Source organism: Chinchilla lanigera, unplaced genomic scaffold (assembly GCF_000276665.1).
Source record: "Chinchilla lanigera isolate Chin_1 unplaced genomic scaffold, ChiLan1.0 scaffold00004, whole genome shotgun sequence".
Taxonomy (NCBI): Eukaryota; Metazoa; Chordata; class Mammalia; order Rodentia; family Chinchillidae; genus Chinchilla; species Chinchilla lanigera.
In genome coordinates, this window is record NW_004955405.1 from 19,793,598 (window position 1) to 19,821,318 (window position 27,721).

At 35.1% G+C, this 27,721-nt stretch overlaps 1 protein-coding gene across 3 annotated transcripts in view; it reads left to right on the forward strand.

Moving 5' to 3' along the window:
- Positions 1 to 27,721, forward strand: part of Acss3 (acyl-CoA synthetase short-chain family member 3) — a 158,896-nt gene that overhangs the window by 116,407 nt on the left and 14,768 nt on the right. For 2 of the 3 annotated variants that reach the window (XM_005374372.2, XM_005374371.2), the window contains exons 10-12: positions 13,731 to 13,826; positions 16,399 to 16,462; positions 25,762 to 25,843. In XM_005374372.2, the coding sequence (XP_005374429.1) occupies positions 13,731 to 13,826; positions 16,399 to 16,462; positions 25,762 to 25,843 (242 nt within the window). Of the gene's footprint in view, positions 1 to 13,730; positions 13,827 to 16,398; positions 16,463 to 25,437; positions 25,736 to 25,761; positions 25,844 to 27,721 lie in introns of those variants that run through there. The other variant, XM_013517967.1, reaches the window with a different exon arrangement.

Consider the following 27,721-nt stretch of genomic DNA (forward strand, 5'->3'; position numbering starts at 1 on the left):
TATAGAGAGAGAGAGAGAAAGAGAGATAAGGATAGTTGGGATAATTTTACTGCTGATGTCTGGCAGTTTATTGAAAGGAACAGTTAGTGCTTAAATTATTTGGACCAGTTTTACATGCTGGTGAGCTGAAAAATTAATTTGAGGACAACATCATTTTTTTATTTTAAAGATAAAATAATGAAAACATATTAACAAACATACATAAACAAAACAACACAAAAACAATAAAAGCAATACAGAATTTAAAAGAAGATGATAGGAGGGGCTGGGGATTTAGCTCAGCGGCAAAAGCGTCTGTCTGGCAAGCACAAGGTCGTGAGTTCGGTTCCCGGTACCAGAGAAAAACTAAAAAAAAAACAACAACAACAAAAAAAAGAAGATGATAGGAAATTAAGATGTAACACAGTAACCACTGTTAATTTCCCATCACCTTGTCTAACATTCTATTTTCTTAATGTTACATTAAATTGTTAAGTCATTAGGAGGAAAATCCAAGCACTGTTTTGGTGATTATTAACTCTTCAAAAAAGAAAAAAATTGATACTGTATTTCTGGCACAACTATTGTTTAACATATTGATTAGAGCATGGCACACATCCCCAAGAGGTATGCTTATAAATACCACATAATGATGATTAAGTGGAGTTAAAGGCCTGACCCAAGAAAACTTTTTTATTTTAGCTTTCATGTCTCTGGGTATCCTCTTTCTTTTTAGTTTCTCAATTTCTCATTATTTAATATTTCTATACACTTACTGGCTTTTATGGGCCTTTCGTTCATATATATATGTATATATATAGATAGATAGATAGATATGTGTATTTATATACTTTTATATTTATATATGAATAATTCATGAATAGATATTTGGTCACATTAATATAACTAAAAATGGATCAAAGATGTAAATATTAAAACAATCTGCTAGAAGATAGAATAGGTAAAATTTTTGCAGGCATAGGTGTAAACAAAGATTTTATGGATAAAAACTTGATTGCACAGGAAATATTAAAAGAATCAGTAAATAGGATCACATCAAGTTGAAAAGCTTCAGCATAGCACATGAAACCATCTGTAGAGTGAAGCTACATCCTGCAGGATAGGAAAAACATTGCCAGGTACTTCTTAGAGGACTAATATCTAGAATATATAAAGAATTCAAACAAATTAGATCTCCAAATTTAAAACTCAATCCAAAAATTGGCATCTGAATTAAATAGACATTTCTCAGAAGAGGTATAAGTACCCAATAAATGCATGAAAAAATGCTCAACATCACTGGCCATTGGAAAAATGCAAATTAACACCGAGATTCTATCTAACTCCAGAAAGAATGGCTATCATCAAGAAATCAACCAACAACAAATTCTGGTGAGGCTATAGGGAAAAAGGAACACTTCTCGATTGTTGGTGGGAATGTAAATTGGTACAATTACTATGGGAATAAGAAGGAGATTTCTCATAAAACTAAAAATAGAGGTTCCATTTGATCCAGCTATTTTCCTTCTAGATATCTTCCAAAAAGAGTTAAAATCATCACAGCACAGTGATGGATACGTACTCATGTTATAGTAGCACAATTTATAATGGCTAAATCTTGTACACAGCACATATACCACCAACAGAAAAACCAACAAAGGAAATGTATACATTTCATTATATACTCTACCATAAAGATAAACCTGAGACATTTTTAGGTAAGTGAATGCACTTTAAGAACATAATTCTAAATAAAATAAATCAAATACATAAGTGTAAATATTACATTGTCTCTCTTTTGTGAGGTATGCAAAGTATAAAAAAATGAGCAAAATAAGAGGATAGATATTAGCAGGTAGGAAGAACTTGTTCACATGAGAAGGGGAACAAGAGATAGGAAGTGAGGAAGGAGGGAAGGAAGGGAAAGGAGATTTTTTTTTTTTTTTTTTTTTTTTTTTTTTTTTTGGTTTTTCTCCGGTACCGGGAACTGAACTCACGACCTTGCACTTGCCAGGCAGGCACTTTTGCCGCTAAGCTAAATCCCCAGCCCCGGGAAAGGAGATTTAAAGGAAAAAATAATTTAAAAAATGGAAATACAGCAGAGCTTTTGTAAATGGGGAAGGGGAAAAGCCTTAGAGGAAGGAAAGAGGAAAGGGATAAAAAAATTTGAAATATGTGCATGTACAAATTAATCGTGATGAATGTGTTCATTATGTCCTGTAAACACGTACTACCAAAAATATACATTTGTACAAATGAGCTGTCTAGAAGTTGTGATGTATAATTTGAAATTAGCAAGAGGTATGTTAAATAACTAAAATTTGTGAATAAAAATGGTTTCTGTGACTTCAGTTGTAAGAAATTTCTGTTGTTAATCTATTAATATTATTGTGGAATTTTGGTATCCAGTGTAATTTGTATTAGCAACAAAAGGCTTTTGATGTGTAACATTTTTTGATCCGTTAATTTTAATACAGTTTTTTGTTTAATTTAAGTAATATTTAAGATTCTAAATGGAGAACTAATATGTGGAGTATCTGAAGTCATACCAACACTCTCCACTACTTGTAGGAATGTTTTAATAAAGACTTGCTGTTCAAGATCATTAAAATGCATAGCTCTTGCTTTGGATTGCAATAAAGTAACCATTTCATATTTTCATGAAAGAAATTGGTATTGGTAAGTTTAAAAGGGAGGTTGTACCTAGCTGATTCATAAATCTGGGTAAAAATTGAATTGTCATTCAGCCAGATGTTTTATCTTCACAGTAACTTACTCACAAAATAATTGAAAACATCTGGATTATGTACTACCTTTTTCACTTTTTTTGCATAGAAATTGAGAATTGGAGGTGCTGCAGTCATAATTTAAGAAGGAAAACTAAATAATAGATAATGCCTCCATTAAAATGTTAATTCATATGCAAAAGCATGTACTGTTATAGATCTTTATTAGGAATAAGAGGAGCTTTTCCAGAAATCAGGTAGGAAGCACAATTTTAGAAGGAAAGAAGTGTCAGCACAGTGCATAGTGTCCTTTGCAAGAATTATTTTTTTTCTGATTTAAGATGACTACAAAGAAATTCTTCTTCTTGTAAGTAAATGGCCTAATATATAGAGTTGCATGTGTGTGTAGCCACACACACATACTTAAATTTCCAAGACTGACCATTAATACCCAAACCCAGTAGATCTTTTCCCTTTTTGAAATTTCTTTTTCCTTTTCATCATCTTTCCTATTTGAAATAAGATATGGTATTTATTTAGAAATGATAGCATCAAAATATCTTGCACTCTTTCTAATGTTATTTAACCCTACATAGTTATTCTAGTTATTCTTTCACCTTCCATCAGTAGGTTAATTACAGACCATGATTATACAAGTCAGACATGACGATGCCGTCCTGTAATCCCAGTATTTCAAGGAAGATGATGTAGGAAGGCCAGTTTAGTGTCTTATTGTAACTGTATCTGAAAAATTAAAAGGGCTGAAGATATGAATTCAATCCCCAGTGCTGCAAGAAAAAAAAAATTAAAAACCATGACTACAAATCTGGAATGTTCAAGTTCTACAGTGGCTTTATTGAAAGACATCTTAGTGAAGGGTTTATGTACGCAGAGTTTGTGATTCTTTCCCCAGTTCTGGGCATCTTCTGTGTAGTTTCCATTAGAAAAAAAAAATAGAGTTTAAAGGGAAAGTGTTTTAATTGCCTTTACCTCCAGTTAATGATGTCATAATTGACATTACTTTAATAGAGGAATAAAATTCACCATAGAATTTTACCAGTCCCAAGGGGGATTTAAATGTGAAAAGTGATAGTTCATCTGATGGACTGAAAAGCTGGTGGAGATATAAGATATTGATTTTGCTTTATCTGCTTTGATCCATCTTAAGTTGCTATGTCTTGAAGTAATCAGTATATTTCTCTTCCTATTGATTGAACTGCTCTGTTTTTAACTGCAGCTGTAGTTCAAAAGTAGCTACAGTCTATATAGTGCCTAAATCCTCTTTCCTTGAGGTGGAATTTGAAAATTCTGGATTATATTAAAGTGGACCCAAAGGCTCCTGAAGACTTCAATTATGTCAGTTCTTCAATATAAGCCATTGCTCTGAAGGGTATGTACTAATACCACATTATTAAATTGTACCACAGCTACTTGGCATGACAATCCCTGTTTTTGCATAGTTTGGTAGGATGTGTTCCTCAGAGGAGATGACTGGGACAGGAGATTTTTAACCACAGAAAATGGTTTTGCTGACTGAATTCATTCCTTATCCTTAAGTATATGTGGAGAAGATTCCTTAACCCAAAATGGGTTTTAAAAGTCATATATATTATTTATGAGAATCAAAACTATAAAATAAAATAATTGATTACACTCTGATGGCAATTATACTAACCAGAGATGTTTATGGAAAATATAGACACACATATTGCACTGTCTCACTGTCCTAAGTAAATTGATTATAACACAATTAACTAGGATTTGGAGATTGGATAGGTGGGATATCGGACCAACTCATTGTTTTTATGGCTTGTGCTTTCTCTTTGTTATCCTTGGATTCTCAGACATTCTGTTTCCGTATGTCTATACTGATATGCTTACTGTAGAAGGATTTCAATCTGTTAGTTTATAGTTACTAGCTTGTCTACTATAGAGAATTTTCTTCATCTAACTTATCTTATTTTCATGATTATTCTCCTCATTTTTATTTCACCACTATGTGTTGTGTGTGAGCAATTTAAACATACTTAGCTTGTGCTGCCCGCAACATCTTTTGAAATTCATTGCAACAGGCCTTCCAGAGGGAAGGAAGCAGTTAGAAAGTATCTTCCTTGCAGGCTCTGTCTTTAATTGTTTGCAAATCTATTTTCTATCAATTGAGTGCCAAAATCCACCAGTAAATGTTACTCTGGCTGCAGATGTGGTAGCAAAATATTTGGGTGTACAATCAAATCCTGCCTTCATAGTTTCAATTTTTGACATTTTATTATTTCCTGTCTTGGAATTTTGCTCTATGATTTCTGAGTCAATCGAAGTTGAGCTATTCTGATAGACTTTCTTTAAAGTGCGTTCTCTGCATGTTCACAGACAGTAGACTGAACTAGTGGCAGAGGTACACTGCACATCTTAAAGGATGGGTGGACTAGAATGACCATTTCATGTGGTTGTCCAGGAGTTTTCCTAAGTTGTTTTCAAATAGTAAAGGGCAAAAAGTTTTTCAATAGTATGAATGAATTGCTACTGTCTGATGTATTTTTGTTTTCACAATGTACTTGCCAGAGATAAATTCATCTTTTTTATTCATAGAAAATATATTTTTGTTAGCTCAGTATAAGAAATTGTGATTGGAGACAAAGAATTGCATAGAAATAGTGTCATCTCAGTAACATGTGACAAGAAATGCTATGTTCTGGTTGTGTCTATATGTCCCCCCAAAGCCTCATGTAATCATAGGTGGCGCCTTTGCAGAGGTGGTTGAATCTAGAGTGTGTGATTGAGTCATGGTGCAATACTAGGATTAAGGGTGCTAGGATTAAGGGACTAAATCAGTGCACTGATTGGTTTAGAAGCACCCTAATCCCAATAGCCTAGATACAGCATAAGGAATAGAAAGAGGCTTTCTTGCTCTTTGCTTGTTTTGCTACCTTCTGCCCACTATGAACTGTTTCTCCTCAGCCACTCTGCCATGGAGTCAGCTAGCTACAGACTGAAATGTCTACAAACTGTGAGCTAAAAAACTCTTTCCCTCTTTAAATTTGGGTGCTGTGTACTTTGTCTTAGCAATGAGAGAAAAGTAACCAAGGTATGCCATCACAGTATCCATCTAGTGAAAGAAAAAAAAGAATCTTGATATTATCACTGTTACTGGACAATGATAATTTTTCTAATTTAGAGCAGTCCACATTACTTTAAAGTGGGTGATTTTAATGATAATTTGAGATGCAGAATGGTAGATATAAGCTATGGGAATTTGGTTTGTGAACAGAATAATCTTTTGTCAAAGATTAAAAGTTAAGACATAAGACTTTCTCTTTTTGAAAGTGAATAACTGTTTACAAATTGTGAGTCCATCTGAAAATGAATACCCAACCCATGCACCAGTCATTGAATCTGGTATTTTTTTCTTCATGGTATTGAAATGTTGAAAGAACATCAAATTGCTTTTTATTGAATATGATTACATGAATTAGTTTAGAGATGTGTAATTGTTTAACAGAATCACTACTTATGACCATTATTAGATTAGGGAAACTGTTTTGACAAAGGGCCAACTACTGTAAAATCAATTAATAATGTAATTGGTTTGGTCTTTAAAATATCATCTACTCCAATTCTCCTGCCTTGGACAAGGATCACATTTAATCTGAAACTACATCATGTTTTTCTAGAGCTCCACGAAAGCAAGAGTTTCTAAACCTTTTCTTGAAGAATCTTACTGTCTGGAAATTCGATTGCCCAGTGTCATGCAAACCTCTGCACTGGCACACCTTGGCCCTACAAGTAGTTCCCCAAATCCTCTCCTCTTTTGCTGTCACTTTGAATTTTGAAAACAGCAAGGGTCTATGCTCCTTGGAAACACAATGTCAAAAGCAATGTTGAATCCTAATAGGAATGTGCTTAGATCCTAGTTCAAACACGTACTCCATAGCCACAGGTGAGTCCTTGATCTTCTGCTTATGAAATATGCACATGCCTTCTAATGCCATTGCCAGTCTATAGTCAACACTCAATATTATTTTCCTTCTCCTGTCCCTTCTGAGAATATCCTCTCATGAATGTAAAGACCATTTTTAACATCCTGGCCAGCAGATACTGAAAACCATAAAAGGTTTAACTTCCTAAAGTCAGGTAGCTCATTAACATCAGAACCAGAACTCTCACTGCTCTATGTGATCACATGCTTTCTCTTCATGTGTTTTATGCCCTGCATTCATTAATTCAGCACTGTGAATCACACTGAGCTGCCAGTTATTTGGAGAACTTTTCTTTGGATAATCTTCAGCATGATGGTAAAGGACCATTGTCTCATATCTTGAATTAATGATCTGCTTCTAATACAAAAAGTTAAGTTGCTTTAAATGAAATATTTTAAGCTACAGCCATTCAATTTCCTGAATACAAAGACTCAATTGATTTTACTTCACCAGCGTACAGCTCCCTGTCTCTGCTTTCTTTGTGCCACCACCATGCAAGATATTTATAGCTCACTGTACAGATTCGGAGGTAAAAAGAATTTCTTTCCAAATTGCCTCTCCTCTGGTCATGATGCTAGGATTACTATGACTCAGCAGTACCAGGTTGCTGAATTGATTTTAGTCCGTTAGCTTTTAGCTTGGACAACCAACTTTCAAATTCACATTACCAAAATGTGTGTTTCTAGAACCACCATTGGGGCAGAGTAGCAGATTGCCAGCTGCAGCACGAGCTCCTATTCACAGAGCTGGACCACTTGTCATCATGTTCTTTCTTTTAGGCCTTGGTCATACCTCCTCTCCTCATGTGTTGTTGTTAATGTGAAACAAAACCTTTAACCTGGACTTACTCTACTTGGTTTTCTCCAATATTCCAACAATCATTGAAACCCGATCCTGAATATAACTCAGAATTGGTCTTTCATTCTGCTCTCCATCACCTGTACCAGACTGCCAGCTTCTAACTGAAATATTGCACTGGGTTGGAGCTATTACTTTAGTGCTTCAATTTGCAGTAGAGAGATTATTATTTAAAGAATAATCCTGAGCAAATGGCCCCTGCAAAGCCCTGTGTATCTCCTATTGCTCTTGGACTGACATCTAATTTCTTAACATGGCATGGAAGGCACTGCCTCTGCTGATCTCTTTTACTTTGTCTTTTTTTCATCTTCTTTAATCCACATGTAATGGCCAGGCTTTCCCCTGCTGAGTAATTTTCAGTCCCTTGGTGGGGTCGTTTCTGAACCTTTACACATGCTGCTGTTCCTACTTGGCATTTGCTTCCACTGCAATCTCCTTTCTCACATAAAGAAATGTCTTCCAGTGAGTAGAACGTATTCAATAAGCACTTATTGAAGGGCTGACCTTTGATTATTACTTCAGATATATGAAAAATGTCTTATGTAATTGTAACAGTAGCATACAGTCTTTCCCTTCTTGAAATTCTCTGTTTTTCCTTTTCTATAGTTCATTCTGTGATTTGCTGTTTATTTCTTCATTAGCCCTAATCTTACTAATGGGAACTGGTGCCTAAAATCATGTCAGAAGTTTGTATTTACTAATCAACAAGCATTTCCTGCACTCAAAATGTCAGGGACTGGACTGTTTGTTCCTAATGATACAAGTAAGGTTTAAACATCCACATCAAGGAAACAATCCTGATTTCAGCTCCACAAGGTAAAAGAATGTCTTCATGTAACTGCATACTCAATTGTATATGAGAATTGCATTAAATATTTTTAAAGATTTATAATATTTTAATGTGAACATCCCAAATATCTATTACTGTATAAGAAGAAAAAATTACACCTTAACCTAGGAACATAACAGAAGGAGCATGTCTCTGTGCTGGTGGTCAGAACAACTCACACAATGCTCAATAGTAAGGAGCTCGGTCTGGCAGGTCCTGAACAGCTTTATGCTCCTGCCTGGGGGTGACCAGAAGGTTGGACTCACTTAAGATTGTTGACTGAAGTGCCTCTGCACAGTTTCTGTAGCTTGACAGATCCAGAGTGGTGGATTACCCATTGTGCACCACGGCTCGCAGGTTCCAGAGGCAGTGCTTGAAGATTCTTACAGTCCAAGTCTGAAAATGACATGGAATTCCTTCCACGGTTGGAGTAGTCCAAAAGCAGCCCTACATTAATGAGAGGGTTCACAGACCCTATCCCTTGATGGGAAGGGGATAGAAGAATTATGGCCATCTTTTCCACTGTCAGTAGATTTCTATGTTGTAAATATAGCCTTTTCAACTCTTCATAATTTACTGTTTATTTATTATTCAGAAAAAAATTCTATTAATATTCTAATGCTAAATTGCATAATGCTAAATGCATAATATTCTAATGCTAAATATTCTAATGCTAAATTAATATTCTAATGCTAAATTCTTGCTAAATTGAATACTATTGTCCAATTTATACTATTTAGCAAACAATCATAGTGTACGTTTTGTTTTACAATTTTGTACTAAACAATGTTCTGTGAAAATTATTGCCTACTGGTAGACATTCTTCTGTGGTGTTTGAATGGCCTTGCATTATTCCTTAATATGAAATAACTCCTATTTTTGGAAGATCATCTAAATTCTAACATAAATAATACTATTAAGAACATTCTTGTCCTTACACACTCCTGTAAATATTTCCTTGTAAATATTCTTTGACATGGAATAATTAAGTCAAAATATATGTGCATTTTAAAGATTTTTTTGTAAGAATTGGTAAACTACCATTTATAGATGAGCCAACTTACATACACACGAGCACATATATCACAAAATGATCTGTCTTTGATTTGTGTGGGCCATCTACCCATACAACCTGTCTCCATTTGCCACCTAACTGGGCACTTTTTCTTCTGCCAGTCTTGTAAATTCTTGTAGGAATTTATTCCTGATGTTCAGGAAGTCATAGGAATCTATTAACCAATTATTCTTTTACAGCTTCTGTGGGTCTCTGCATTTCTTCTGGTTCTTCTCTCTGGAAGCCCAAATGAAATCAATCTGGCAATAAAACTGAATAGGGTGTGAATATTTAAATAAAGTATATGCATGTTGTTATGACTCCTTAACCTTTTGCTCAGAAATTCTCAGTAGCTTACAGCATGACTCACACTAAAACCTTAAGGTCTTATGACTACTTTGAATTAGCTGTACAGATTCTGTTTCCTCACTCTGTCTAACCTTGTTTCTGCTAATACATCCTATATTCTTCTTCAACCACACTGGTTTGTCCAGGTATTCTCAAGCACTCTAGGAATAAACCTACCTCAGGAACTGTACTTAAGGTTTACTTCACCTAGATTCTTTTTCATGAGATATATATGTGTCATGTTCACTTTCTTCTTCCCTTGCTTAAATGTTACCCTCTCAGGAAGGGCTTTCTTCTTTAATCAATATAAAATTGCGGAGACATTTCAGATCCTGTCATTTATGTCTTTTTTCCTTTACCATGTATCATTCTTTAATATGACTTGTATTTTATTTTATATATTGTATATTGTCTTTCAACTAGAATGTGAGCTCCACGAAGGTAGAGATTTGGACCTCTTTAGTTTATTGCTGTGTCCCCAGTTTTAACAGTAGTGTATAGCACATAATAGCTGCTCAATGAATATTTCCTAATAAGTGATTTGTACCACTGCTATTTCCATTTGTAAATACAAGAGCAGAATCCCTGCTTGTCATATAGGATTTTCTTTATCTACTAGGACACAGTCTGGGTGACTCTTGTTCGCTACTCATTCTGTTTTCTACATGGGAACCTCAGAAACAGTTGTTTATTCCAATTCATCTCTCATAAAAAACAAGTAAGTAGAAAAAACAGACAAACAAGTATGTGGACTAGGAAAAATTGTTTAAATTTTCTTCAGTAGGCCACAGTCTTTTTCATGTGTAAAAAGATTTTCCTTTTTTCACCTATTGCTTTGTAGTTGAACCAAACACAGCAGCATAAACAAAAGTGCTTAGCACTATACATAGCAAAATTTATATTGGAAAAATATATCTATTACTTTTTTCCCTTTGTTTTCCTTGCACAGTAGAAGTTTGAGGAAAAATTCATTTGAGTAATGTTATAGTTTATATCTAAATGTCCCCCTCAAGGCCTCAGGTGCTCACAGATGGGGCTTCTGGGAGGTATTTGCATCATGGTGGTGTGATTCTCATCCATGGGTTGGTCCACTGGTGAGCTTATAGCTAATGTGACACTGGGAAGTGAAGTCTGGCTGGAGGAGGGGGGTCACTGGAGTGTGACCTGGAAGGGTCTGTCTCACTCTTTCCTACACTGATCTCTCTCTGCCATGCTGTGAGCCATGTCTCCTCTCATGCTCCTCTGCCATGCCACCCTGCCTTGAAGCCAGCCAGTTATGGACTGAGACTTCTACAAACTGTGAGCCAAAATAAACCTTTCTTCCTTTAAGATGAGTGTGTGGGGTATTTTTTCCCCAGTTAGGAGAAAAATAGCTAAGATATGTAACATCTCACTGTAATAGAGAAGCAATAACGGTACTATAAGGTTTGGCCTTGAAAAAAATGGAAATTTTTCTATTAACTTCTAATGTAGTATTACATAACAATGCTAATCTGGCCTTTCTTATGCCCTCCAATATCTTGCCATCTTTTTCCTGGTTGTTGCTGATCTAAAGAAATTATACTGGTGATTTGCTGAGACCGTTTTTGTTTGTTTAATGTAGCTATTTCCCATTTGCTATGTGACATCTGGATTTCCTGTCTCCCTAGATAACTGCGAGCCAGTTAATTATAGCCTGGGTGGTGTGAAGCAGATGTTTTTGGGACATCTTTGAAATGGAGCTTAGGGAGTCCTTAGGATTCCATTTCAGGACTGCAGCGTGTCTGGGGTCTTTCTTTAGCTGGGAGCCTATTCTGTATTTGCACCAGGTTCAGAGAGGGGATGTTTGTCAGATTTGGGAGCATAAATGTGCGCCGTATGTGTATCAGGCCTTGGCTCCCAGGATATTTACAGGTACAAAGAGGGAAACCAAAGTAACTATCAGGGTGTTTTCTCACCCTACTTTGTCCTAATTATGACTCCATTTTTGTTGGGTCCTGAGGAACTGCGATTGTCTGCTTTTGTCCTGTGTATTGCTAGCAGTAGTTTCTTTTCTACTACCCTAAGTGACTATCAAAATAATGTCAACAAGGTACTTTCATTACTAATGTTCAAAGTATAAACTTATGTAATCTATTTTAATTTAAGCTTTTTTATATAACATGAATGAGGGATCGTCTTACTTAATTCCCTTAAAATCTAGAGTCCAATTAATTCTATAGAAAACCAGGTTTCAGAATTGTCTTTCTTCTTTTTTATTGGTACTGTGAGTCTTTGACCTGAGCTACATCCACAACCTTTCTAAATTTTTATTTTGACTCAGTATCTTGCTAAGGTGCCCAGGCTGGGTTCCAGCTTGTGATCCTCCTGTCTCAGGTTCCCAGAATGCTTGGATTTCAGGTGTCTACCACCATGCCTCACTCACAGCTGTCTCGTAATCATAAACTAACAAAAACATCTGGAAGTTAAAAGATCATGAGTAAGTGATCACTATGTAAAGAGGCTTAAAACCCTCTGGAGATGTGTTTGTCAACCTACTCAACAGTGACTATTGGCAGCGCTTCCTCTCTTGTATCTTTGTCTGAACCTTCGTTCTGTTTTCACTTCCTCGGCCCATGCTCCTCTTCTCTCACTGGGACAAAAACAGGATTGACAACATTTCCAAGAGTCTACACTGAGGTGGGATGAACTGTGGTGTGCTTTGAGTGTTGTTGTTTTGAGGTATCATTTGTTCATTTTTCTAATAGATGTCAGGTTCCAGAGTGAGTAGTGGATACCATATCTATTGGTGACTCATGTGTAGAGCCTAGATCGACCCATTAACAAGTTCTGCAGGCTTCAAAGGGTTATTGTAGAGAATTTGAACTCCAAGCGACTGGAGTTCCCCTCTTGATTAACTTGACAAAAGACACTTTCAGTGTAGATTAACCTTAGTAGTTACTTCCCACCAGTGATGAAAGGGAAGCATCTTGAAGGGGCCATTTTCCTCTCCTAATGTGTTATGGTAGCTTTGTTCCTGTACAGAACACAACCCATGAAGCTCATGTACCTTCCTGTCAGTACCTCATCATGTTCTTAGGCTCCTGGAAATGTTGTCAACCCTCTGATCTTGTTTGTGTATGTTGTGTGTATAATTTAAGGACATGATTTCCAAACTTTTCACTATCATTATCTTCTTATTCTGACCCTCCTCACTTCTACATCTCTAAAAGATTGTTTACCTCACATTTGTATTTATCAGAACTAAACATGTTCTTCTCTAAAAATAATCACTTTGAGAAGTTATGGTTATCGGGTAACACTTCCGTTAATCTATAGTATTAAGGCAATAGTGTCGCATAAACATCTGCCTTTGTGTGTTTTAGAGTTTCTAAACATCCAGGTATAAAAGAAGGAGAACTACTTGATAAAGTATTGATAAATTCAGCGTGAGATACAGGATCTCTAGGCAAGTTTAATTCTTAGAAAATCAGTATATTATTCATGTGTATATTTTTAAGTCTTTGGGCTGTTTTTCCAGAGAATAAGAAACATTTAGCACACAGCTGTAATTTACAAAGATAAACATCATGATTTTAAGTGTGTTAAGAAAAAGCATTTCTTCTAGCGGTGTTTCAGCTTTTCCACATTTTGTAGAACATTCATGGTCACAAAGTTCTCTACTTTTTATGCCTCCTGATTTACCACTGGGGATGTTAGAACAGCCTTTCTTTTCTTATCTTTAGAAGTTATTTCCTTCAGCAAATAAATTATTCTAAGTGTGTACTCTTGAGATTTATAACTGTGAATATATTGTGGAATTACTGGATTTTAAACTTTTCAATAATACATTTTAAACTTTTCAATAACACATTTGCCATATTCTGACTGCAATTATGAGTAAATTATGAGGCAAACTAGGATGGGTAATGTGTGCACGCATTGAGGAAATATTATAATTCCACACTGAAACATTAAGTGATAACTCATATTTCTTTCTCCAGAGACTGGATCCCCAATTACAGCATCATGTGTTGGATTAGGTAACTCTAAAACGCCTCCACCAGGCCAAGCAGGAAAAAGTGTTCCCGGATACAATGGTAAGAAGTAACCCTGACAGTCTGAAATATGTAATTGAAACACTATAATTTGAAATACCGATACATTTGACATTTCCTATACATGCTGTGTCCTATATTGCATAAAACAAACTAGGTGTTTAATAAGAATTTGAATAAAGTAATGCTTTCTATTAAAAATGAATGCATTGATTTTTGCTATCAAAAGTAATAGTATGGCCTTCCAGGGACATTTTCTAAAGGGCTGTGGTAGCCAAGATAATATCATTTATAGGACACTTTAAGAAAATGTGGGGGCTGGGGATTTAGCTCAGAGGCAAAGCGCCTGCCTGGCAAGCGCAAGGTCGTGAGTTCGGTTCCTGGTACCGGAGAAAAACCAAAAAAAACAAAAAAAAAAAAAAAAAAGAAAATGTGTATGCGATTACTATGTATGGAGCATGTGCTAAATGCCCAATACTTACGTATATCATTTCATTTAATGCTGAAGTATATTTCATTTAGAGATATTATTGTCATTTAGATAGGGGTAATGTGATTCTGATGGAGACTAAAAACGTTCCTAGGATAGCTCAGCAGGTTAGGTCCTCAGGACAATTTTGCTTCCTGGCTTTCATTGTAAAAGCCTTAGTTTCTTCCATTACACATTAAATTCTTTTAATTTAAGAATGATAACAAGGCCTTGAAACTTGTTGGTAAAACTAAATACAAAAAGAGTAAACATTCTAAAAGAAAACATTTCTTTGATGCTGACTTTATGTGGCAGGCATCCTTTCAATAGAAGCAATCATAAAAATTGTCATATTTCTAAATAAGGGCAATAATTTTATATACTTCCTAGGGTTGTTAAATTGTAACATTGCATAGCAAAACATGAACACCTTAGCTACAAGGAGAAGGTTGAAATTCATCCTTAGCTAGTGATGCTCCAGATACTTACAGAACGGCCAGGAGAACTGACTTGATTCAAACCCACACACTCATTTCACAGTCAAGTGAAATGAGTCACAGAGGTTACACAGTTTATATAAGGTCATAAAATGTAGTGTAATAGATTTATGAGGAAAAGCCAGTTTCAGGGGACAGAGTATGATTCTTAACATGCTATTTATTTGCATATAAATTACAAAATTTAGAAATTTATCTTTTCTCCTCTAATATAAAAATACTGCATTTTCCTTTTTGGACAAAGTGTAGTTAAGAAAATGTAGATCGTTTAGTTTAACCCAGCAGATATATTTATAAAAAGACACTTTAGATTTTTTATGTAGGGCAGATTCTTTTCTTTTTTATTCTGTGAAGTGAGTGACTTCTTTAGTCATGTATAGGTGAACCTAGCTTTAGTGAAGTCCTCCATTTGAACAGTTCACCCATCCTTTTCTTTCTAGGGGAGAAATTGCTTTTGTGTTGAGACATTTTTGGGGGATGCTGTTTGTGAGAGATTTTAGATGCATTTCCCCTTTAGTATTTCAGTTCCCTTTTTATACCTACTTGTAAGAGTTAAGCTTTGATATTTCGTGGAGGTTCAACATAGAAGTTTCTTTGTCCAATAGCTACTGGCTTTAGACAAAACAAGTTAAGCTTTTATAATTGAGGAACCAATAAATTTATGGCTGATAACATTTATTAAGGTTCAAATCCATAATATACTATTCAATATTATTATAAAAAAGCAAGATACTTTTGCAGAAGGGGAAAAAAAAATCCCTTTCTGTGTGAAAAAACATTATTACATGTAATCTAATAATTTCAAATTCACTGAATATCTTTGTAAATTTGTCATTTTATATATATTTCCCTCAATAATTCTTAGGACAATACAATAACAAGGAAATTGTTCCCAATTTGTAGATGGAAAAACTGAGAGATAACGTAGACCATTACCAGAAGCACATAGTCATTTAGCCAATGTCCTGGAATTGGGAAAACAAAAGATAAAATAGGCATGGCTTGCACCTTTAATAAACTCACAACCTAATATTATATTTATAACTCTGCTAGTGTCAAAATTGTGTTTTAAACCACAATGTTCCAGGAACACAGAGAAAGGAGTGATTCATTTTCCCTCCTGGAAATGATATCCTCTTCTAGCTGCTTACAATGGAATTACGTAGATAAATGGAGTCACATAAAGAAGCTATTAAGGCCTACATGATGATGATTTATCTCCATGTCTACTTTGCAGTAACAGTCACTGAAAGTGGGTGTAAGCTTTGATATAAACATATTCCAGATTTTATTAAGATAGCACAGAAAGCATTGGGATAATGATTGGGAAGATTAAATTAACCCAGTTTAAATCTCATAAGAAGGTATTAAGAGTTAGGTCAAAATAGGGCTTTTCATACTTTTACATGCTTCGTTTTTACTGCATGTAACCTTTGTGATGTATTTTAAAACTATTTCCTTTAATGTTGAATAAGTGAACAAATGTTTTTCAGCTTTCTTCCCTGAATGGAAGGGTATAAGTGGATGTAGGAGTAGATTATAAAGTTATCAGCATGTATGAAATACAATGTATTCAAGAGATATTTAGAAGGAAAATTTTAAGATGATATGATTTTAGTCCCATTTTTATTTATGTTCTACTTTGTAGTTATGATTCTGGATGACAACATGCAAAAACTGAAGGCTCGGTGTTTAGGGAACATTGTGGTAAAGTAAGCAAAACTTTCAACGCTATTATTTAAAAGGACAAGTGCTATGTTGAGGGGTGATAGACGATTTCATTGATAGTTACAAGTAAGGAGGTTGCAGAATGAACTCTTGTGTTTGAGGTTTGTGCAATGCTGTTGTGATTTAAACTGGGCAGAACTATATAAGACAGCAAACTTAGACACAGTTTTAAAAAAATAAGTATCTTGCAATGTTTGAATAACTTCCCTGATTATATCAGTGATAAAAATATGATAAAAGCAATTTATATGTAAAAATATAGACAAGTAAGCCTTCTGTTCTCTTACACCTCAGCATACACTGTTAATAGCATAATATGCCATCCTGAGCTACAAAATAATGTTTTCATCAATGATGGGTTATGTATATGATGGTACTACTATCAGATTATGTTGGGGCTAAAAATTCCTCCAGCCTATGACACTGTCATACTCATAGGTCACTGTCAGTCATAGAAGTCAAACCCATTATGTCGCTAGTCTTATAAAACTATGTAGCACATACAATAGTGTACCATACATGACGACAATAAACAACTATTATTACTTTGTGTATTTACTATGTTGTAGTTTTTAATCATTATTTTAGAGTACTTCTACTTATAAAGAAAAAGTTTCCTATAAGTAATATTGTCCTTTATGCTGACAATAGCCTCATAACTCTCATGTTTATTGTGTCTATTGATTTAATCAAGAGACTATGCCAAGTGACTGACTTACACACTAGGTTTGTGTAAAAACCCTTTACAGTGCTCACACATCAGCACATAACCCATCATTAAGAGACATGTGAGTGCACATGATTGCTAATGTCTTGGCAAGCATTTTATACTGGTGAATCAGGTAAACCTATTTTGGGGAATTATGTACTGCTTTTCCTTAATCCTGTCTCAGAGAAATGTTGTTTTTGAGATGCCAGGGGTTGAACTCAAGGCCTCACACATCCTAGGCCAATGTACTACTACTGAGCCAAGATTTTTAGTGTTTTCTCTGTCCTTTAAAAATATTCATTTCCATTGTTGGTCTTCTAGTCCTTTCCGAACACATTTGACTATAAATTATACTGTATTGAATGTCTTTTTGGTTTTGGATTTTCTTCTTTTCTAACAGTTGCTACAATATTGAATAGATTTCCAAATGGGTAATTACTGGATCAAAATGTAGTATATTATAAATTCTTGACCAAATACCATAATTCTTTGTTAATATTTTTCATCACTGTTTATTTGATAGGCAACAAGTACTAAAATCTGAAGTGAAGATATTTACATTTACTTTGATTAAAGCCACAATTTAAAATTGTTATGCTAGCAAAATCTGAAATGAAACTTGATTAGGGTGGGAACCAAACAAATATTTGACATTTAAATAATTGACACAGGTTGCCTTACCGCTGGTTATTGTTATTTTTTCATATCTTTATAATATGGTTTAAGTAGCAGAATGTATCAGAATACACTGCTATAAATAAAAACTATCATATGGCAGGTCTTACAAGAGATTTGTTGTTTCACTTATTTCTATTAAATGTCAAAATAATTCTTAGTACTTGGCATCCTCAGATTTATATAAGACTGCCTCTCTTTAATATTTTAAATGCTATGAAATTTACAAGTAAAGCAGTAGTGAAAATGTATCACTTGAAGTAGATATTTTAACTTTGCAAAAAGTTCATAAAAGACAGTGTGATACATTTTTCCCATACTCATTCTTAGAAAACATGTAAGCACAATGTAACTTTTTTTAAAGTTTCAATTTTAATGCAATATATCCAAAAAGATAGAAAAATTAAATATTGAAGATGCCATTTGTATTCATATTTCTCTGAATTGGAATCCATATTCATGTAGGACAGGTTGAAAAGTAACCTGTTAGGGGAAAGGAAATAGAGAAAGGGAAAACTTGTTAATGAAATAATATAAATATGATTGTGGGTGAACGCTTTAACTTGCTCAGCAAAGCATATGGGTTTTGAAAGCTTTTAAAAGCACTCTAGCGTCATACTTTTTTATATAACAACCATGAATGAGTCATCTATTTCATAAAGCAAGTCTTTCAAGATCCCAGAGATGGCATTTGATGCCAGCACAATTTTAAACTCCTCATGGGGTTCCATTACTCTAATTATGGGTAGCTTTGCCCTACAATCATTTGGTGTTAGTAAAAAAATACAAGTATCCCATATAAAGTGCAATACTCTTTCCTTGTAGTCATTAGTGTTATTTCAAGTGCTTGAAAGTAACACAATCTCTCTGTTTAAAGTGCCTCATGGTTTATATTTTTACACATTCAGAATTATTTCTGTCCCTCTGTATTCCTAAGCACTGAATTTATTGTGTGGATCAGGGATTCTGAGGTTCCGTTATAAATTATGAGGATAAAATATACCAAGACGTGTCAGAATTTGATTCCTCCTTTTGTCTAATAATGAAGATAGATGTTCTGAAATATCACATATATATTTACATAGTAAGATAGAAATAATCAGAGAAAATGGTTCTTTCTGGAAAGGAAAGCTCTGGCAATTTTTTTTCCCCCAGGACTCATTTTTATCTAAAAGAAAGGATTTCCGTTTGAACCCCACATTGCCAGTAACCATTCCACTCTAACTCATCAGCCTGACAACATTTCAATAATTCCAATGGCTGCTTGTACTATCTGTATGTGTTGGTTACTTTTCTTTTCTTGCTAAAACAAAATACCTGACACCCAGAATTAAGGAAGTGAAGGTTTATTTCACTCACAGTTTGTGGAGATTTCAGTCCATACTCAGCTGGCTCCAAGGCAGAGTGGCACATGGCAGAGGGCAACAGTTCATGGAAGAACACAGCAAAAGCAATAAAGGAAAAAAAGGGAGGAGCAGCAGTAAGCAGCCTCTTTTCCTCCCTTAGATTGAATGCAGGCTGCGTGCACAAGGGCAGGTGTAGTACTCACATGCATAATCCCAGCATTGGACCGTGAATCAATCATAAACTCTAAGGGGCTGGGGATTTAGCTCAGCGGCAAAAGCGCCTGCCCGGCAAGTTCAAGGTCGTGAGTTCAGTTCCCGGTACCGGAGAAAAACAAAACAAAACAAAAAAAAACAAAAAAAAAATCATAAACTCTAGAAGCTCGCCTCATGACTGTATGAGGCTTTGAGGGGACATCCAGACAACCATAACACTGTAGGTTGTGTTCATATTAATATCTACTAGTAAGAATTCTTAATGGACATTCATGTTTAGAAATAGTGATATAGGAAAAAAACAAAGGAACAACCAGAACCTCTTGATACCTTCAGCTTTTCCCACCAGCTTTGTTATAGCATTCTGAAAATCATTTTTTCCTCTTCTGTGGACACTTTTACATAAAAATGGGTGTTTTTTGTGATCCTTAAAATTTACAGGACTTTGGACATAATAAATAGGAATCGTACTGATTTAGTATCTTAGAAGATGGCTTGTATTCACAGAATTCACCTTTCTAGTGGAAGAGAAAACTTCATGTCCTCACGGATGTTAGATAATTCTTCAGATTTTGAAACCCAGTCCGTGCAGTTAATTTAGTGGGAAAGTTATGGTTTCTGAGTTGCTATGAATACAAAATGCTCATGAATTTTAGAAGGTGCTCCTATAATTGCATGGAGAGATCCAAAGTGCAGAAATAAAACTATGAGTCAGTAATTTCTAGCCAACAGAGAAAAGAGCATGAAAGAAAATTTTAACTGCAATTGCCTTCCTCAATACCACAGGGCTCACTGTTATTAAAGCCATAGGTCTCTGGTGCTTTCTCTCTGATTCTCATACATTTTCCTAACCAGATCCAGTGTTGTTTTGGAACTGTGGCTTCCCCACCCCCTGCTGTGGTGTGCTAACCAGGGCCCTGCAAGCAGTGGTGGGAAGCAAGGGATCTGTATGGAATTGTCAAAGTGGCTTTTACTTTACTCTCTGCCAATTTCTCTTTCTCCAGATATTAAACTTTTGGTCTTTAATAGTGTGTGTTCACCTCTTCACAACTTCAGAGTGTCAATCACTGTGCCATCTTGGAAACAAGCTAGGATGTCATTCTTTTGATCCAGATATCTTTTGAGTAAAATGAAGCATGTCATGTATAATTCTGCTTCTTTGATAAATCTCATATACAGATGTTATTATAGCTTTATAGGCAGCACTGTAAGGTAGGCAAGGAGATAGATATCATCCTAATTTTAGACATGAGAAAATAAGCACCATTATTAATTACACAGCTAGAATTTATCACTACCAAGTCTTGTCTGCCCAGAGAGAAAGAAATGATGGTTTATGCAGTTTTGCAAGAGAGACAAAAATTAACTTCATATGTAAATGTAAGACCCCATAGAAACAACTGAAAATGCAAAGTTGGAGTTTCATTCTGGAATTCCCTAGGAAACAGGGGATTCTGTCTAGGAATTCTGTCTAGGAAACAGGGGAGTTTGTCTTCTATTTGTTTCTGAAATTCAGGGATTCCTGAAAGACAGAGAATACAGACAATACTTTGCCTGGTGTAGAAGCCATCCAGGATTTTATATTTCACATTAGTGAAAATGTGCTATCTTCTAGGGTAGTGGATATTTTCATCCTCCCCTCTCCCTTTAAGGATTCATCAGCATCCCAATGTCTCCTTACTGTGTATATAACTCTGTTGCCTCAGTTGTTGCTCTTCCCCCTAAAAATAGTTTTTTGGGGAAGGATATTTTCTAAAAGGTACTCCTGGTTCACAATTGCAGGAGTTTTAACCAAAGTCACTTTTTCACTCTGCTTGGAAGACTTGGGGAAGATATCACAAGGTGGTTACATTTAGTTTTTAATTTGAAGGAGGAGTATAGGCATGCACCCACATATACCTTAGTGTTTTCGTATCTTCTCCTTCTTTCTGCCAGTCCATTGATTTTTATGTTGTTGTAACTAAAGAAAAAGTTTTCTTCTTCTATAACTTCAGAAGATCCATAGTGCATCACCACTGCACAAGGAAGAATTGCACTTAAAATATTGGATTTTGGATAATCCTTAAGATGGCAATAAGACAAATGAAATTACTACAAAAAAATCCTCTGTGTCATATACAAGTTGATTTCCTTCTCAACGTGTTTTTTTTTCTACTTTATGTTTTCCATGTGCAATACATGATATAATGTATGTGATATATCTCACATATATAAAAAAACTTCAAATTCTGGAAATTTTATTTGTTTCTGCTTTTTAAAAATACTAGTATATGAATCTTTCTACAGTTCCCTGTAGACATCCTTTTCAATCTTGAGAGGAACAGAAAAAGTTTTTTTTAACTTCTTAATTACCCATTAGAGTCTCCTTTTTTATTTTCCAGCCTGACCTTCAATTGGATTTGTGAATAATGAAGTAGTTTTCTTGGTTCATTTTAAAAATTACTTGAGACAAACTTGTCTCCTTTCCAGCAGTTCCTTGTCCTGAGTAAAGATGAAAACATTTCTTTTGGCAGAGCAGAGTTGAGCTACCTGCTGCAAAACATGACTAAAAAACATCTTGAATATTTCTATTTTATTAGCTATTAGCCATTTTATTAGCTCAGCAATGAAGACGTCATTCATATCATTCTTCCTTTCTATTTGTATTTTTAAAATGGCGGATTATATTTTCACTATATGTCAGAATCTCTGTGTATCTAAGACCATAATCTATGTTTATATTAATTGAGGCCATTCACAGTGATGGTTATAACTGACAGATATATATATATTAGCTTATCTTTGTCATGTTGTTTTCCTGCTGTTGATTCCCTACTCTCCCCTCTGTTTAATTGCTTGCCTTGCTTGGTGGTTTCTTTCTGTTGTTGTTTTTTGGAATTGTGGTCATTTTTATCTCCTTTTAGAATATCTTTTATTATTCTTTGTAGAGTTGGTTTGGTGGTCATGAAGTTCTTCAGTTGTCCTTTGTCGTGGTATCTTATTTCTCCATTAATTTTGAAAGGTAGTTTGGCAGGGTACATCAGTCTGGGTTGGAAATTGTTTGCTTTCAGGATTTGAAATACTTCACCGTAAGCTCTTTTTGACTTGGTGATTTGTGTTGAGAAGTCTGCCATGATTCTGACTGACTTTCCTTTATAGGTGCTCTGTGTCTTTTCTCTAACAGCTTTTAATATTCTGTCCTTGTGCTAAATTTCTGGTATCTTGATATTATTATATGTCTGGGTATAGATTTATTTTTGTTATGGCTAGTTGTAGTTCTATATGCCTCATGTACTATATGTCAGATTCTTTTCCCATGCTTGGGAAATTTTCTGATATTCTGTAAATAGTCTTTTTATGTCATATGTATTGACTTGTTCTTTTTCATTGATATCTATCCATCTTGCATTATATTTCTTTGTATCATCTTGCAGCTGTTGAATTGTTATTGCCTAGTTCTTTGTTATCTTTAAGATAACTTTCTTTTCATGATTGCTAGCTCTAATCCTGTCTTCAAGCTCTGAAAGTTTATCTTCAGTTTCATTCAAGTAGTTTTTCCAGCTTTTGATGGAATTTTTAATTTCCTGGATATCTGTTTGAATCTGTTTCATGCTTTATTATTCTTTCCTATGTTGTTCATTGAAGGTTTCAATCATTTTCTTATCCTCCTCTATTTTTTTTTATCTATGTCTTCTTCAGTTATGCTAAACATATATTGCATTATGGTTGTGATTTCTTTTTTTACCTGAGAGATTATTTGTGATCTTATTTCCTCTATACTTTCATGGAATTGTTTCTTTATTTAAGCTATTATCATTTCAGAAATTTCAAGTAGGTGATTCCAATTTCTTCTATAATGTCTCTTGGATTTGTTCTTGGGTTTGTACTGGAGGCCTGAGATTGCATTTTGCTACTTCATCTTGTCATTTTCTATTTCAAATTTTTTCCTTTTCTTTTCTGTAGTGATCTTTGTGAGTTTTTATAGTAGGTAGCTATATCACTAGTATCAAGGCATCTGTAGGAAAGGTCTTTTCTTCAAGGGTATCTTCTATGTGTAGGAGATTCTTAATTTGTCTCTGTCCCAAGATCCTACCTTGCTAATTAATTGAGGGTGATATGTTGGTTTCTGTTTGGCTCAGTCGTCAGTCTTTTGGTGTAAGCCTGTGGTGAGGTTATTACTCTAGAGCATCCCAATATTGTTAGAGAAGGTGGGAACAACTGATAACAACAGATATGACATCCTAGCTGTAGTAGTACAGTTAGCAATGATGATAGCATCAAGCACAATTTAGAAATTGAAAAACTGTGGTAACTATTGATTTTGTACTTTAGACCACAGGAGCAAAGTCCACAGTTATATAACAGAACCAATCATAAATTAGGAATTTGTACACAAAGTGTTTCCCCTTGTTAGAGTGGATTTACCCTGTGCTGTGGAAATTTAGGCAGAATGATGTGTAGTATAAAGATAAGTGGAAAGGAAATTGAAGCAATGCTGGAGGACAAAGCGTGGTCATGCAAGGATTGGATAACTATAGAATGGTGCAGAAAAGAAAGAATGGGAGGAATTATCTGAACTTGGTCTCTGGGTTGGTAGGAGGGATTAGAACAAGAAAAAGAAAGGAGAAAAAGAACAATATTGAGAAAAACAAAAGAAAAAAGGAAGAGATAGTAAGATAAAAGTAAAGATAAAACAAGATAAAATAAAATGATATTGTAATAAACAGGGCAGTCCTACCCACCAGCTTCTGTTCCATGTGTCTTTGTCCCTAAGCACAGTACAAGCTCACCTAACTTAGCACCTGTTGACTTGCATTTCAGAATTTTCCCTCCCACTAGTCTTGCCTATTGATCATGTGCATCCTAGTCTGGGTCCTACTGTGTGGTTCTCAGCCCCTGTGGCCTGGTCCTGAGGTTTAGGGTGATGAGTTAGGCACCTGGGTTCCTCTGGCCAAGCTGGTTGACAAATTCTGGGCTCTTCCCACACTCACTTTTTTTGAGACTGGATCTCATTATGTAGCTCAGGCATGGCTGGAACTCACTGTGTAGCCAAGGCTAGCCTTTAAATTGTGGTATTCCTCCTACCTTACCCTCTCGAGTGCTGGCATTACATTAGGTGTGTGCCGCCATGCCTGGCTTACTGTCATGTGTAACAGCACTTTTTTTCCCCTGGCAAATGTGAGAATAGAATCCAGATACATAGCGGTTCTAACACTGGGGTAGGCATTTGACCTCCTCCTTTATCTCTGGTTCTATCAGAACTGAAAACACTACTTATGAGGAGGGTGTGTCATGTCACTTTGGGTGGACAGTAATCATCTCCACATCCTTGTCTGTTTTTGTGGGTTTGTGGCACATGAAGTGTGAGTCATCACTTCATATTTTTATTTTATAAGTACAGCAGGGTTTTTGAAAGTTCTCAAGTTTTGTAGTATTTAAAATTTCAAATTATAAAATATGAACTTTTTTGTGACCAGAAAACAATTAAAGTGGTTGTCTTTGTTGGTAATCATTTCCTACAGGGAATCAAGGTAAGAATTCATTCATTTATGATATAAACAGAAATAAGCAGGTCATAGATAGCCCTTGTGATATGTGTGACACCTATTTATTACTGTAAAGGAAAGAAACATATGTAAAATTTCTTGGGAAAGCAAGGAAATGTGGTATCTTATGTTCCAAATGCTCGAGATTTACGTGCGGTCATAGAAGTGAGAAAATACATATTGCTGAGTAGTCAGAAAGGAATAGAAAGATGGGCAAAGAGAAGGTTTTCACAGGGAGGAAAGCACATTGAAGATAAGACTGTACATGGGATGTTTAATTAGAACATTCCATTACACGTACAAGCACAGGTTCATTATCTTGATTCCTTAAAAAAATGAATTTATTTTCATATGATGGAACCATCTCTCTCAGAAAGTAATAGTTTTGCGTTTTAGTTCATTTTTGCAGGTGTTAAGCTTCTTATTGAAACAGTGGTTATTGGTAATGAGTGTTTGAATGCCAAATGTGCGTTCCTTTTGTTATTTTCCAGAAACTATGAAGCCATTCTTCAATAATTTTGCTGTGGGGGGCTGGGGATTTAGCTCAGCGGCACAGAGCCTGCCTGGCAAGCCAAGGTCGTGTGTTCGATTCCCGGTACCGGAGGCACGGGGGAAGAAGATCTGCTACAATTTCGCTGGGACATGGTCAACTATTCAGGCCTCAATTAGTCATAATCTGGCTAGCAGATTTAGGCCTACATTTCAATGTCAGATTTGAATTGTAATTACCCACAACACTGGAAAAGTAATAGTTCCAATCAATTTGTCTTTATTATCACTTTATCATAATTTTAATTGCTATGTTTGTACATAAGGTTGCCGTTACCACCTGGGGCTTTCTCAGGACTCTGGAAGAATCAGGAAGCATTCAAGCATTTATATTTTGAAAAATTTCCTGTAAGAACTTTAAAATACTTTTTAAATTTTCTTATGTATTTCTCTATATCTTTAATGTATGAAATTGAGCAATTTGTTTCTAGAATTATGGATCAAAAAAAATCTTACTAAATGTTATCGGTGCCAATTTTCATTTCTTATAGATAAAAACACCCAAATCATAATCTAAAGTCTATATTTCTCAGTGTCTCTTAACAGCTTTTCTTAGGCTCTCCATATCAGAGTTTTTGACATGGATTTTGTTGAATCCAGTTTTTGAAATTTTTATTACTTTATCCACTGGATTCCTCTGTACAGATTGACAGTAACTATTCAGATTTATACAACATTATTAAGATCACTTAATCTCCTCTACCCCTGGTTATTTGAGTAACACTCTTTTGATTTTTACAGAAGTTGTATTTTTCTGTGCCTGTATCTATTTTGACATTTTTTTTCTAAATGTTCCCTGAGCTCTTTATTTTAAAATTCCACTAAAAAAAATCAAGATACAACAAAAAAGCAATTTCTCAAAGCCCACCCTGTCTCCCAGCATCCTGGGTAGCAAAGATTGTCTTACTGGTTTGCGTTGTGCTACCTGTTAGTACCCCATGTCAAGGTGAGGTAACTGGTACTCATAACAGCACTTTGGTAAGACACATATCAGGGTCCCACTATCTTCCCTCTGCTGTCCTTTTGATTTTTTTTTTTAAATAAGAGGGATACTTTATCCTCATTATGCAGTAGGTACAGAGGAATGGATGATTGGAATTTAATAAAAAAAGCTATCCCAAGTATTTAGCATTCTATCTTTATTATTTGTGAGTAAAAGACAGATAACACAATCAACTAGACAAATGACAAGAATCAAAACAGCTTTCCTTAGAAAGAAATCTCAGACTTGAAAGACCTCAATAACCAAGATTAAACGTTCCCCTGCAAGACTGTGGCAGGGAGGATTTGTCAGGCTGCAGGACACCAGTCAGTGCAATCTACCTACCTGATGGGCCACAGTTAAGTCATCCAGGTACTAATAAGATTAATTACAAACTGACAGTGGCAAATGTGTGCATGTGATTTTAACATGGTTACCTTTAACAGTCCAAGCTCGAACAGATCCCCTCCAAGCCTCAGTATGTGGTTTAATTACATGAAGCAATTCTGTACTTTGTTAGCCAACCTCAAACCTCTTCATCTGAGGGCTTAACAACAGCACGGAAGGCATAAATCAGACAGGTTATATGTGGTGGAGCGGAGATTTGAACCACAATAGTCCAGTTCAAGAGTTTATTACTCTTGTTTGCCTCTGTAATAGTACCAACTGTAGCAATTGCTGTGAGAGCTCCAAGCAGAGTCTGTCCTCTGCACTATTTCATACAGGCTTTACAGAATTCTTATAAGGCAGAGTGGTTCATACATTCAGCATACAAGTACACTGAGTCTCAGAAAAGTGAAGAAACACATGCTGACTTGCCAGTATTTGTGCTAAAACTGATACTCATAAAAAGAGCAATCAAAATAAGTCAGAAGCATTAGAGAAAATAATATGTTTCTCTATTTCTTAGTCCTCTCGATTCTTCCTTCTGTTGTGATTTCGGGGCCAGCAAAGGTGTGCTACTTTAAGTTGATTAAAAATTAAACTTCATTCTTACTATTAAATTTCACTGAAATTTGAGTCTAATCTTAATCCATGTTAATAAACTAGTGATTTATTGTGTAATAATTCATAAGGAGGCTTACAGCTTTTAAAATTTAAGGCAATTAGAGAAGAACTTTATCAGAGAATTACTTTGTAATACAAAAGTATATTGGAAATATTGAGCTATTACTTCATATTAAAAAAGTAATTGAGTTCATAAACTTTACAACTCTTTTGTTCAAGCACTTAACTTGAACATG